This window comes from Equus przewalskii, chromosome 23 (assembly GCF_037783145.1).
Source record: "Equus przewalskii isolate Varuska chromosome 23, EquPr2, whole genome shotgun sequence".
NCBI classification, from domain to species: domain Eukaryota; kingdom Metazoa; phylum Chordata; class Mammalia; order Perissodactyla; family Equidae; genus Equus; species Equus przewalskii.
The window spans coordinates 6627175-6642135 of NC_091853.1; the positions used below are offsets into that span (position 1 = coordinate 6627175).

General features: G+C 39.3%; 1 protein-coding gene across 17 annotated transcripts in view; it reads left to right on the plus strand.

Annotated features, from left to right (window-relative positions):
• PRRC2C (proline rich coiled-coil 2C) overlaps positions 1 to 14961 on the plus strand; it is a 94607-nt gene that overhangs the window by 55079 nt on the left and 24567 nt on the right. For 16 of the 17 annotated variants that reach the window (XM_008535783.2, XM_008535793.2, XM_008535787.2 and 13 more), the window contains exons 16-20: positions 644 to 2893; positions 4886 to 5094; positions 8993 to 9147; positions 10197 to 11037; positions 11432 to 11517. In XM_008535783.2, the coding sequence (XP_008534005.2) occupies positions 644 to 2893; positions 4886 to 5094; positions 8993 to 9147; positions 10197 to 11037; positions 11432 to 11517 (3541 nt within the window). The remainder of the gene's footprint in view (positions 1 to 643; positions 2894 to 4885; positions 5095 to 8992; positions 9148 to 10196; positions 11038 to 11431; positions 11518 to 14961) is intronic. The other variant, XM_008535785.2, reaches the window with a different exon arrangement.

The following is a 14961-nucleotide window of genomic DNA, read 5'->3' on the forward strand; positions in this document are numbered from 1 at the left end:
AGGCTTGATGGATTAAAAATTCACATAGGCATAGTCTAAACTTCCTTAAATTGTAGGGAAAACACATAACATGCTATCAACGCTCTTAACAAAATTTTAAGTGTACAGTACAATATTGTTAACCATAAGCACAACATTGTACAACGCATCTCTAGAACTTTTTCATCTTGCACGACTGAAACTTTATACTCATTTAGTAGCAACTCCTTATTTCCCCATCTTCCCAGTCCCTGGCAATCACCATTCTAATTTCTGCTTGGATGAGTTTGATTACATTATATATCTCCTATAAGTGGAATCATGCAGCATTTGTCCTTCTGTTATTTCACTTAGCATAATGTCCTCATCCTTGTTGTAGCATGTAATGGGATTTCTTTTCCTTTTTTTAATGGCTAAATGATGTTCCATTATATGGATAACATTTTCATAACCCTTCATCCATCAGTGGACATTTAAGTTGTTTCCACCTCTTGGCTATTATGAAAAATGCTGCACTAAACTTTTTATAGAGACATAAAGATGCTCTTTATGATTAGGATCCATTGTTTTATGTTTTAAAAGTAGAGGGATTATTTTGCTGTACACTTACCTTTGAGAAAGATTTTGCTTTGATGGCTATGCCTTTGAATTCTCATCATCCTAGGCCCGAAGCACCGTTGGATCAGGAACAGATTCCTGCAGCTTATCCTGTAGAACATAGTCAGTTAGAGGCTCATCCAAAAGCAGACTTTGTCAGAGAATCAAGTGAGACAGAAGTACAGAAGTTTTTAAGCAGATCTGTGGAAGACATTAGGCCTCACCATACTGACACAAATAATCAGTCCGCTTGTTTTGATGTAACTGAGCAAAAGACTGTGTCCGCTCCTCAAGAAGAGCGGATTTCACCTGGAGAAAGTCAGCCTGCCCGGAAAAGAAGTGTTTCTCATGGATCTAACCATACTCAAAAGTCGGAGGAGCAAAGAAACGAGCCGTCTGCAAGCATTCCTAAAGTGATCAGCAGATGCATTGATTCAAAAGAACCAGCAGAAAGGCCAGAGGAAAAACCAAAAAAGGATAGCTTCCTACGATCTTCAGAAGGACCAAAACCTGAAAAGCTATATAAATCTAAATCAGAAACTCGGTGGGGCCCAAGGCCAAGCTCCAACAGAAGAGAGGAAGGTAATGATAGGCCTGTGAGAAGATCAGGTCCCATTAAAAAACCTATACTTAGAGACATGAAAGAGGAACGAGAGCAAAGGAAGGAGAAAGAAGGAGAAAAGGGAGAAAAGGTCACTGAAAAAATTGTAAAACCCGAAAAGACAGAAAAGAAAGATCCTCTTCCTCCACCCCCACCACCTGCAGCACCAGTTCAGCCACAGCCGGTTCCACCACCACCTCAACCAGAGCTAGAGAAATGCCCTTCAACAGAGACTTCAACTTTGGTGCAAAAGCCACCTCAAGATACTGAGAAGCCCTTGGAACCTGTAAGTAGTGTTGAGGTAGAGCCTGCAGCTAAAACTGTAAGCCAGCAAACTGTCACAGCACCACCAGTCAAAGAGGAAAAACAGCCTGAGAAAGTCATTAGCAAAGACCTTGTTATCGAGAGGCCTCGACCAGATTCAAGACCAGTAGTTAAAAAAGAATCAACTTTACCCCCTAGGACCTATTGGAAAGAAGCTAGAGACAGAGATTGGTTTCCAGATCAAGGATACAGAGGTCGAGGCCGAGGTGAATATTACTCCAGAGGCCGAAGCTATAGAGGCTCTTATGGAGGGCGTGGGCGGGGTGGTAGAGGGCACACTCGAGATTATCCTCAGTATAGAGACAGTAAGCCACGAGCAGAGCATGTGCCCCCAGGACCTCTCAGACAGCGAGAAGAAAGTGAAACACGAAGTGAGAGCTCCGACTTTGAAGTCGTTCCCAAAAGAAGACGACAACGAGGTTCAGAGACTGACACAGACAGTGAAATTCATGAAAGTGCAAGTGACAAGGATAGTTTAAGCAAAGGTAAACTTCCCAAAAGAGAGGAACGATCTGAAAACAAAAAACCTATGAAGCCTCAATCTTCTTTCAAGCCTGAAAATCATGTCCGAATAGATAATAGACCTCTAGAAAAATCGTATATAAGGGATGATGATAAATCTAAACCAGGTTTCCTTCCTAAAGGAGAGCCTACAAGGCGAGGCAGAGGGGGAACATTCAGACGTGGTGGAAGGGATCCTGGAGGTCGCCCAGCACGCCCTTCCACCTTACGAAGACCTGCTTATCGGGACAATCAGTGGAACCCAAGGCAGACAGAAGCTCCTAAACCAGATGATGGAGAGCCACCAAGAAGACATGAGCAGTTTATTCCTATACCAGCAGATAAACGACCTCCAAAATTTGAGAGAAAATTTGACCCAGCTAGAGAGAGGCCCCGAAGGCAGCGTCCTACTCGACCACCAAGGCAAGATAAGCCTCCTCGATTCAGACGGCTGAGAGAGAGGGAGGCTGCTTCAAAAACCAGTGAGGTGGCTGTGCCCACAAACGGCACGGTTAATAATGTGGTTCAAGAATCAGGTAACACTGCCGGGGATATTTCTGGGAACAAGACACCAGACTTATCTAATCAGAACTCTTCAGATCAGGCAAATGAAGAATGGGAAACAGCTTCTGAAAGCAGTGATTTCAATGAGCGGCGCGAGAGGGATGAAAAAAAAAATGCTGATTTGAATACACAAGCAGTTGTAAAGGCCGGAGAGAATGTTTTACCTCCAAAAAGGGAAATAGCAAAGAGAAGTTTTTCTAGTCAGAGGCCTGGCGTAGATCGCCAGAATCGGCGTGGCAACAGCGGTCCACCCAAATCTGGAAGGAATTTCTCAGGTCCTAGGAATGAAAGGAGAAGTGGCCCACCATCAAAAAGTGGGAAGCGAGGGTGAGTATTTTGTTTTAGATGTAATTACTTTTGCACATTTAAAAAAGCTGAAAGTACAGACTTCTTGGTTGAACTGTGCAAAGGAGCCAGTCTAGATAGAGGACCAAAACATTGTTCTTCCCAAATTCTTTTCTCTATTCTCACAGTGTAAGGGTGCTTGAGGAAGAGCAGTTAATGTGTCTTGGGAGTCTTTACCTGCTAAGTTACATTCTCCAGAAGAGTCTTCTTAGGAATTTGCAGCTTTGGGAAAATCTGTGCACTAGGGAGGGATCTATACAATGTTCTCACTTTGGTAAGTCATCTTATTGATGAGGAGTAGCCCTCCTTTCTTTCTTGGTTTCTCCTTGCAAAACTCGGGTGGTCACAGGTGTCCTCTGGGACCTAAATTAATAGTGTTAACCATATATTGTATCACTCTGTACTGGTTTCTAGAGAGTGATTGTTGAACCTTAAGGGTAAATTATGTTCACCTCTCGAGTTGCAAACCTACAATAAATGATCAATTAGAGAGAAGCCAAGAAAGCAAAGTCCTGCCCAACCACCAAGACCACCAATAACATAAATACCATGTCGTTGGATTTTTCTTTTAAAGAATTTTGCTAAATTTGGTCTATTCTTTTAAAATGTTATAGTAAATTACTGTTAATTTCTTTTATTAGGAAAAATTATGAAGTAGCAGTATGCCTAGTTTTAAATCTAGGCTCAGATATTTACTAGTTGTGTAAACTCAGCTTTCTCACTAGTAAAATGAGGGGAAGTAATAATACTTTAAAAATATGTGAAGATTACTGACATGGTATCTTTGAAGCACTTAACATAGCACCTGGTGAATAGTAAGCAACTATTATGTTGTGCCCTGTTTTTTGACCAAATTCCCAGGTTTGTAGCCTGAGCTAATCAGAAATTTATTCGGACAATATTACATTAATCTGCATTGGTTAGTTACATATGCTTAGCATTTCAGGTTACACCCATCTGCAAAAATATTTTTCTTTCTGATAATTTAGAAAAAGTTCCAGAGAAATTAAGTGACCTGTTGTGTTTCCCAAGTACCTACTTAATGCAGAATTTGAACCTGCCTTTAATTTCAAGTCCAAAAGAAGATAACAGATGTAGTTGCAATAACAATATAGTTATTTACTATAACTGAACTATTGAATTTCAAGTAATAGTACCCAAGGGAAATCTTGATCTGATTTTTGTGCCATATAAGTGGTAACAACTTTGAACCTGCAAAAATAGCAGTTACTGGTTGTAGTTAAAACGAATGTTTTGCAAGAGTTCCATTTAGAAGAAATGAAATCAGTCTTCAAATATTTGAGGTTGTGCCTTCTGTCAGTTACTTGGTAAGCTTTTATCTTGAGTGATGCAATAGACTGAGATGAAAATAAATTAGTAAACCCATTTTCCATGGTCTGTTTTTATAAAATGAACCCAAAAATATAATTTGTTAGGAAACAAAAACTGTAAAGATACATTTGGTTTGTGAAGTGAATTGTTTCTATTTAAAAGTGGTTTTTTTGTCTGTTTAATGTATAAATCTGATTGAACTCTTTTTAAAAACCACAGACATAATGTAAACACAGAATGCTTTTTACATTTTTTCATATTCTGCCCTCTTGTGGAGAAGATCCAATAGTGAATTCTTTGGACTCACTTGGATCACAGAGATTTTCTGCTATAAACAGTGTTTATTAGCTCATTTATAACTTGGCAGGCAAATGGACACAGTAAGACTTTCAGGGGATAATTAGAGTTCCAGAATTTAATTGCTGGAAAGAATTCTGGGGCGCTAGTCTGTCTGCTGTATTGAGAAGCTCAGTTTTAATGAAGTTATACTCAACAGAAGTCCCCGAGGCTTGTTGGTTTTAGAGTTAGGTCTTCTAGCCCACTACTGTTTCTCTTAGATTGAACTTTAGAAACTGCCAGTAAGAGTAGCTTTTGTTGTTGTTCAGGTATGTGGAGGTAATCTCTCACATTATTATTTTGTAGGCCATTTGATGACCAGTCTACAGGCACAACTGGCATTGATCCCATCAATGGCAATTCTGCACACCACCAGGAAGGAGCACCTAATGGTACAGGACAAAAGAACTCCAAAGATTCTACTGGGAAAAAAAGAGAAGACCCCAAACCAGGCCCTAAAAAACCCAAAGAGAAAGTAGATGCACTATCACAGTTTGATCTCAACAATTATGCAAGTATGTCTTAGGTTCCTTTTATTTATGTGTTTATCTCCCTGTTTGTTTGTTACTTTTAAGTAGATGCTGTAAATAAAAAAGTCACCAAAGAAAGAGTTGGACTACAAGGTAGGGATGGAGGCTGATTATGAATCACTAACTGATGTAACTTGAATTAAAATAACATCAGCTTTTAGCATAGCCTTGAATGCTTGGTCAAATTCTTGTTAAAGATGATCCAGGTGTAGGAAAGCACTGAAAATCAGGTGAAGATGCTTAATTATATCGGTATATGTGCTGTGTCTTAAATGTAAGAAATGTTAACCTCAGTGAGTTATACCTTGATAAAAACGATATCTAAGATATGGTAAACAGAATAAATACTAGGATGGGAGGCAGTTTTGCTATGGATAAATACTTTTAGAAAGCTGTGAAGGGATAAGATAACAAATGCAAAGGATGACACAAGCAATAAGAACATGCTTGATGAGAAATTTAACAAGGACTATCTATGAGTAAACACTTGTATGTATAAAAATGTGCTATTTGACATTCACTCAGATGAGACTTAAGCTGGAAATACTGAATAAAATTGAGAGATTTGCTTAGTTTAAGACCAGATAGTAGTAATGAGAAACCTAGGTCAGGTACTGTGATTTCAGTGTTAGAGATGTAGGTGAGAGTTTTCTTCCATCTAGTATAGTCATGCCTCACTTAGTGATGGGGATTCATTCTGAGAACTGTGCCAGTAGGTGATTTCGTCATTGAACATCGCAGAGTGTATTTACACAAACCTAGATGATACAACCTACTACAAACCTAGGCTGTATGGTACTAATCTTTTGGAACCACCATGGTTGACCAAAGCATTATTATGCAGTGCATGACTGTAAATGGTTATTTATACATATTAACTTGATTTGGGCCCAGGACCTTGGTATTATTATTTCTAGACCATTGATTCTCAAAGTGTGGTCCTCAGACCATCAGCATCACCTGGAAATTTGTGAGAAAAGCAAAATCTTGGGCCCTACCTCAGACCTCCTGAATCAGAAGCTCTTGGAGTGTATAGCAATCTGTTTGAACAGGTTCTCCAGGTGATTCCGATCACGCAAACATTTGAGAACTGCTGTTCTAAACTACCATTTTAGGATTCACATAGGAAAGAAATCAACTTACCTTAATTGCATATTTAAGAAGTTTTAGTTAGATTATTTAGAGCAGTGGTTCTTAACGGGTGATTTTGTACTCCAGGGGGCAATTGGCAATCTCTGGAGACATTTTGGTTGTCTGGAGACAACTGTGGGCTGGATACTACTGACATCTTACTATGGGTATAGGCCGGGGATGCTGCTAAACATCACACAGCGCACAGGACATTCAGCTCAAAATGTTCGTAGTGCTGATGTTGGAAAGCCCTGATTTAGAGAGAATAGTTAAACCCATAGGAAGCTTGGGTGCTGACCTTATGGTGGTCCACAAAAGAGAAAGGAGACTAGTATCCATGTAAACACCACATTTGGAAAATGACAAGTGAAGATTACAAAATGTCCATGAGATGAGGCAGATTTGTTTTCCAGATATTTATTTACTAGTTTTCCTTCTTCCAAAGAACTTTTGGAGTAGAAATTTCCCTAAATATTGTATTGGATTATTGGATTAAGATATGGCTATGAAGATAAGCTTTACACACAGACTTTTTAGTCTAAGTGAAAAACTGAGATGAATTTAGAATTATGAAAAGGTCTCTTCACCAGTCTGAAGTAATGGAGTGCATGGCAACCTTTGAAATGTTTGTCTAAGACCTTTCATTGAAACAAGCATATGCTTTGTTTTACAGTTAATTTCTTAAAGGATTTAAAGCACAAGTAGAAGTGTCATAGAGAAATCAAAATCAGTCAGGTTTTTTTGAAAAACAGAACAATCGGTTTGTAAAAAGCAAAAGCCAGAGTTAGTATTTATTTTTTGCTTCCCTGTCAGTTTTTGCATAAATGCAAATTTTTAGCTAGTTCAAAAAAGTTGGGGACCAGTCCTGTGGCCAAGTGGTTAAGTTCGAATGCTCTGCTTCAGCTGCCCAGGGTTTCACTGGTTCGAATCCTGGGCACGGATCTAGCACCACTCATCAAGCCATGCTGAGGCCACATCCCACATAGCGGAACTAGAAGGACCTATAACTTGAACATGTAACTGTGTAGTGGGGGGCTTTGGTGAGAAGGAGAAAAAAAGAAGATTGACAACAGATGTTAGCTCAGGTGCCAATCTTTAAAAAAAAAAAATTGTTTGCAGATAGGTTCCCTATAAAGCACTGCCTGATCATATCCTCTTGCTGTCCCACACAAGTTGTCACCGTCCTGAATTGTATGCATATATTCCCAAGCAAATATCTATTTTTATTATATATGTTCCCCAGTTAAAACATATTATTTAGCCAGCCCTGGTGGTCTAGTGGTTAAGATTCAGTGCTCTCACCACCCGTAGCCAGGGTTCATTTCCAAGTCAGAGAACCACACCACCTGCCTGTCAGTTGTCATACCATGGCCACGTGTTGCTCTGATGCTGAAGACTGTGCCACCCTTATTTCAAATATAAGCAGGGTCACTCATGGTAGACAGGTTTCAGTGGAGCTTCCAGACTAAGACAAACTAGGGTGAAGGACCTGGCCACCCACTTCCAAAAAAAATTGGCTATTAAAACCCTGTGAAGAGCAGTGGAGCATGGTCTGATAATAGTGCTGAAAGGTGAGAGGGTGTTGCAAAAAGACCAGGCAGGGGTCCACTCTCCTGTATACAGGGTCACTAGGAGTCAGAATTGACTGGACTGCAGTGAAATCCACTGGATGGCAGTGAGAACAAATATGTTGTTTGCAAAATTAAAATAATTTATTTGAATTACTTCACTCTTTTCTTATATTTATTGTACAAACATACCTACAACACCAGTCACACTGCCTGAACTATTTTTTCTTTCTTTTTCTTTTTTCTTTTTTTAAATATTTTATTTTTCCTTGTTCTCCCCAAAGCCCCCCAGTACATAGTTGTATATTTTTAATTGCGGGTCCTTCTAGTTGTGGCATGTGGGATGCCGCCTCAGCATGGCCTGATGAGCAGTGCCATGTCCACACCCAGGATCAAAACCAGCAAAACCTGGGGCCACCAAAACAGAGCATGTGAACTTAACCACTCAGCCATGGGGGCTGCCCCTAATTTTTCTTTCAAATATTATTTAATGGATCTAGACTTCTTATATTCACTGATATATATGCTAATTTTAACAAGATTGCCTAAATAATTGTTAGTTGAACAGTGAGTTGAAACTATATCTTGTATTATTCATCTGCTAGGTTATTGTGTATTTATATCTCTGCCACTTTATGTTCATGTTGAGTTTTCACATATATTTGATTTGTTTTCAAAAACTGCACATTGTAGACAGTGATTTACATAAATTAGAGGCGTTGAGTCATAAGACCAGCTTCTCTAGTCACCACCTCACCTTTAGCAGATCAGCCTCTGAGAGTTTATTTCATCCTTTGGAAAAGGGAAACGGTATATGCAAATGAAGTAAGAGACTGTAAATCTTACAGCACAATGCAGATCTGAGGCTGGGAGAGGTAACAGTTAAGAGATTTGACTAAGATAGTAGGATAATTTTTATTTGGGGGACTTATTTTTTAACCTTGTTTATGAAATCTTTTCGTAAATCTATGAAATCTTCAGATTTTCTTTTTCCTTTCAAATCTTACTAATAAATGGTCATCTTACAGTGTGGCAAATGGATTGTACTGTGCAGTATAAGAACTAAATTTTGGGGGTTGTCTTTTTTTCTGTTTTTTTTTTTATCACTACTGGACTACATTGCTATTTATCTTTTCAATTGAAAAAAAGGAAACGTCATTTTAAACCTTTTTCCATACCCGTAGGTGTTGTTATAATTGATGACCACCCTGAAGTAACAGTAGTTGAAGACCCCCAGTCAAATTTGAATGATGATGGTTTTACTGAAGTGGTATCCAAAAAACAACAGAAACGTTTGCAGGATGAGGAACGCCGAAAAAAGGAAGAACAAATCATACAGGTTTAGTGTTTCAATTTGTTGCTAGTTATTCAGATTGTTGCCCAAAAGATATTAGCAAATACTCAAGATTTCTATATACCTGTAAAGTCAAGGCTGTATTTGTTAATTCAGCTGTTAAGAATGACTTAATTTTCACAACTTAAGACTGTTTTTAACCAGAATTGGGATATATTTTAAATAGAATACAATCACTGTAGTTCACTGTTTGGCTTGGAGTAGACTATCTTTACTTTAATTCAGCAACATATTTTATGTTTTAGTACTGGCTATCTTATGTGTCCCATTTAAATTATCTTGGAAATCTAGTGAACACAACTCCTGTGATCTAATAAATTGCAGATTCTTGACCTATGAAGTTTGTGTTATCATCTGAATTAGTTCACTTAAGTACACAGTATGAATCAAGATAAATTATCACACTAAAATCAACCCAATTTTGTTCAGGATAAAAATAGATGGAACACGTGGATCATAGTGATAAAGAGCTCTAGTAGATGAGAAGGCTTAAAAGCAGGAAACACTAAAAATCTCATGTGGATGGTAATAATTGAATTCACTTGACTGTAACCCTTGTGACTCGATATTTTCAGAAGTCGTTTATTCATTTTTAGCAAAGTAAAAACAGTAGTGCGTTTATCCTATATAGCATAACACCCCAGCAAGATTCCCAGAATTAATGTTTCTGTGGCAAACAGGAGTTGAGTGAAGTCAATAAGTAGCTTTTTATCAGATCAGGTCAGATTTTGCTGCCAAATGAATTTACTGCAAACTTAGTTTATTTTTTGAATTTCAGAATTTTGGAAAAGAGATTATGGAGCAGTATTTCAAGGATGTATAATGCCTATTTTATCTTTTTCTCCTTATAGCATCTTGGCTTCTTATCATTTAAAATCTCATTGGCAGCTTTGACATGTTTGCCCTAACAAGTACCTATTTTGAAAAGTAATGGTGTTGAATTAGCAGTAGGTAGCTTTGTTATGAATTTATGTTCCTGAACTGTTGCTTTCAGCTGTATTATTAACAAAAATGATTCCTGCTAATTTTTTAAGGTCTGGAACAAAAAGAATGCAAATGAAAAAGGAAGAAGTCAGACTTCAAAGCTTCCTCCAAGATTTGCCAAAAAACAGGCCACAGGGACCCAGCAAACACAGTCTGCAGCTCCAGGCTCTGCTCTTGCCTCAGCTCCGGGTCCAGCTTCAACCTCAGCTCCTGTTCCAGCCTCAACCTCAGCTCCAGTTCCAGCTTCAACCCCAGCTGCAATTCTAGCATCACCCTCAGCTCCAGCTTCTGCCTCAGCTGCAGCTCCAGTCCTAACCTCAACCTCAGCTCCACTCCCAACCTCATCTTCAGCTCCAGTCCCAGCCTCCACCTCAGCTACAGCTACAGCCTCTTCTCCTTCAGCTCCAGCTCCAACCCCCATCCTTGCCTCAGCTTCAACCCCAGCCTCTGTCCCCATCCTCACTTCAGCCTCCATTCCCATCCTTGCTTCAGCCCTCGCACCAACTTCAGCTCCAGCTCCAGTTGTCTCAGCCCCAACTGCCCCAGCCATCTCTGTCCCAGCTGTCCCCACCTCAGCCCCAAATGTCCCAGCTCCAGCCCCAGCTCTAGTCCCAGTCCCAGTTTCACTCCCAGCCCAAGTCCCCACTGCCCCAGCCCAGAGTCAGGGACAGACTCACAAACCAGTCCAGAGTCCACTACAGACTACAACACAGTCTTCAAAACAGCCACCACCTTCAATTAGACTACCTTCAGCTCAGACACCTAATAGCGCAGACTATGTAGCCACGGGAAAATCCATCCAGACCTCACAGTCACATGGCACTCTGACAACTGAATTATGGGATAACAAGGTGGCTCCAACAGCTGTGTTGAATGACATCTCTAAGAAATGTAAGTGCAACAGAGAAGTGAGGGATGGGGAATGGCATGGGAATATTGGGGTTTGTTTTCAGTTTTATTTATATGGTCAGTATGTTTTTTTATAGCCATCTTTTTTCGTAGTAGGAAGCAGTAGTAGTAATCTTAGATTCCTTTCTTAAAACCTTTTCTAAAACAAGTGTGTTATACTTTTAACAGACGTATTTTATGGACACAATTTTGTGTTGGTGGAAAAACAATACACAGTGTTTGGAGAGGACTTTATTTTGGTATGCAAGAGTCTGTTTAAGTGTGCTGTGAAAAGTCATTGTTTTATTGTCTAGCTACCATTAAAAGAAAGGGTTAAATAGGGATTATTAGCCTCTAAATTTTAATGGTCACATTTCCTATGGCTTCTTCTTTTCAGTAGGTCCCATTAGTCCACCACAGCCACCTTCAGTCAGTGCATGGAATAAGCCCCTAACATCGTTTGGATCAGCTACTTCATCAGAGGTAGGATTGGCTTAATAATGGTCTTGATGGGGTTAGTATAGCAGAGTTTCCTCAAAACAGTTTCTCAAACTTTAGCACGCATCAGAGTCATCAAGAGAGCTTATTAAAACAGATTGCTGGAACCCAGGCCCAGAGTTTCTGATTCATTAGGTCTGGGTTGAGACCTGAATACATTTCTAACAAGTTCCCAAGAGATGCTAATGCTGCTGGATCTCTACATTTATAAATTGCTTCTTACCTCTAGACATATTAAGGTTAACATTTTTTTAAATTCTAGTCTCAAGAAAAGTCCTTGTGATATAGAGAATATAAGTGCAGTTACTATTTTCTGGATTTTTCTACCATGTTTTTTGCTTGAATAATTAGGCATTATAATTACTTGGAAGCAGAGTCGACAGGAGGTTTCTAACATAATTTCTCAAATGTGCAGTGTTGGTAAATGACTTTAGGTCAGCAATTCTTCATTCATCGTTGAACAAACATTTGTTAAGCACTTGTGATGTACCAGGCACTATTCTAACCTGTGGGCTTACAGAATGGGGTGGGCGGGGCAGGGGGAGGGTGCAGTAAAAACAGACAAAAAGCTTCCGTTGTGGTGGAGTAGGGGAGACCAACAGTAAATAACTTAAAAGTATGCTATCAGTACTGAGGAGAGAAGCAAAGCAAGGAAGGTACATAAGGAATTTCCCGAGGGGTGTGGAGACATTTTGTGACGTTTGAGTTAAAGACTTGAAGGAAGTAAGAGAACATGCTATTCAAGTGTCTGAGGAAAAGTGAATTCCTGGTTCAGAGAATAACAAGTACAAAAGCCTTGAGACAGGAGCATGTGTTTGAGGAAGATCAGGGAGATCCATGTGGTTGGAGTAAAGTAAGGGATGGAGAGGGAATAGATGAAGTTGGAAAGATAATAGGGGGTGGATCCTACAGGGCCTCTGCTAGAGGTAGGAAGGCAATGGATAGTTTTAAACAAAAGAATGACGGAATCTGGAGCCAGCCCTGATGGCCTAGTGGTTAAAGTTTGGCGCACTCTGCTTCAGCAGTCTGCGTTCAGTTCCTGGGTTCGGAACCACACTACTCATCTGTCAGTAGCCGTGATATGGCCGTGGCTCACATAGAACTAGAAAGACCTACAACTGAAATATACAACTATGTACTGGGGCTGTGGGGAGAGGGGGGAAAAAGGAAGATTGGCAACAGATGTTAGCTCAGGGCCAATCTTTCTTAGCCCCCAAAAAAAGAATGACAGAAGCTAACTTTTATAAGGTTATTCTGGATGGTCTGTTAAGAATAGTCTGTAGGGGGCAAAAAGTAGAAGTTAGGATGCTATTGCAGTAATCAAAAGATGATAACTTAAACCAAAGATGTAGCACTAAAGATTATGCGAAATAGTTGGTTCCCAGGTATTCAAAGATAGAGCTGACAAATTTACTGGTGGATTAAATGTGGTATGTGAGAAAAAAGAGTGAGTTATCTCCAGTTTTTGACTTGAGCATCAGGAGGGATGGAGTTCTGAGCATCAGGAGGGGTGGAGGTCCTATCACTTGAGATTGAGAAGCAATAAAATGAATCAGCATTGGAGGAGAAGATAAGGAAGTTCAGTTTTGGACCTGTTAGATTTAAGATGTTTATTACATATCTAAGTGGAAATGTCAAGTAAGTAGTTGTATATAAGAGTCTGTAGTTCAGAGGAGATAATCTAGTTTGGAGACATGAATTTGGAAGTCATTGGATGGTGCTTAAAGTGATGACCAAGGGAGAATGAGTTATGAGAGTAGTTAGAAAAGAGAAGAGAATCAAAAATTAAGTCCTAGAGCTTTCCAACTCAGAGATGTGGGAGATGGAGAAGGTAAGTGATTGGAAAAGTGTCTTTGAATCCAAATGAAAGATGAGTTTAAAGAGTGATAAATCAAGTATGTCAAATACTGCTGGACGGTTAAGTAAGAGAGGCCCTGAGCATTGACACTTGAAATTAATGTGGAGGTCACTGGTGACTTTGTCAAGAGCAGTGTTGGTGGAGCAGTAGGCATGAAAACCAGGTTAAGTGATTTTAAGAGAAAGTGAGAGGGAAGATGAGTATAGAGAAACTTGGAGTAGTTTTGCTGCAGAGGGAGCAGAGAAATGTAGCAGTAGATGGAGATATAGTTGAGAATTTTTTTTTTTTTTTGTAAAGACCTCTTCCTGCTGCCCCTGTCTCCACTCCAGCCTTCTGACTTAGGTCTGGAGTAGGCCTCATCATCTGTTTTAAAAATTCTGCATGGGCCAGCCCAGTGGCATAGTAGGTGGGTTTGCACACTCCACTTCGGTGGCCCGGGGTTCACAGGTTTGGATCCCAGGCATGGACCTACACACCCCTCATTAGGCTATGCTTTGGTGGCATCCCACCTACAAAATAGAGGAAAATTGGCACAGATGTTAGCTCAGCAACAGTCTTCCTCACCAAAAAAAATTTAAGAAAAATAATAGAAGTTCTACAAAGAACTCTTCGTAGAAGAAGAATTAAGAGTCACTGGATTCAATATTTAATGTCCTCAGTTTAATCATTTTTTTCCTGCCTGTTGGTATTGCCATTATGATTAGTTATAGAGAGTATTTCTTATCCAGAAAGTTCAAGATTTTTCATGCTGATATGAAGGCTGAAGTGGAAAGCTTCTTTGTTTTGGATAGGTGCTCTAGATTTAATATTTTACTAAAATGTTTGGTCCAGGTTTTTAAATTGACGTTAAAGTACAGGAATAATAATTTCTCAGCACTTAGCTGCAAGATTTTTCTTGCAGGCGTTCTACTACAAGCTTACAATATTAAAAGGATGTTTACATTCACCTTCAGCCAGTTAGAGGAGCAAGATATTTGGTATCTCATTTTTCTTCATCCTCTTTATGTTCTTTGTGTTTTTTGGATAGGATGTGATTTTTGTGGGGGACGCGGGTTGGATGTTCATTGTACATGATTTTAGAGTATTCCATTATGGTGAAATTTTGAATTAACAAAGTTGACATTTTACTTTTAATTCAATTCACAGGATGGAAGGAATTCCTTAATGGGACTTACTAAATGATTCTAGTGAAATAGAGTTCTTAATTATTATTTTGTTTAATGCTATGAATGTTAGTTATATTAAATAGATTCTCAAAGATTGATAATTATAATCTAAGCTTTATTATCCTTCCCTTTATTATGTATATTTTATGAACATTTTTGGTTTCAAAAGATGTAATATTTTTCCTAAGACTAGATTGTCTAACATTTTCTTTTCTTTTTTTTCTTTTTTGCTGGGAAAGAATCGCCCTGAGCTAACATCTGTTGCCTTTCTTCCTCTCTCTCTTTCCCCCTCCCCAAAGCCCCAGTACATAGTTGTATACTCTAGCAGTCCTTCTAGTTCTGTGTAAGCTGCTGCCGCAGCATGGCTACTGACAGACAAGTGTGTGGCTCCAGGCCTGGGAACTG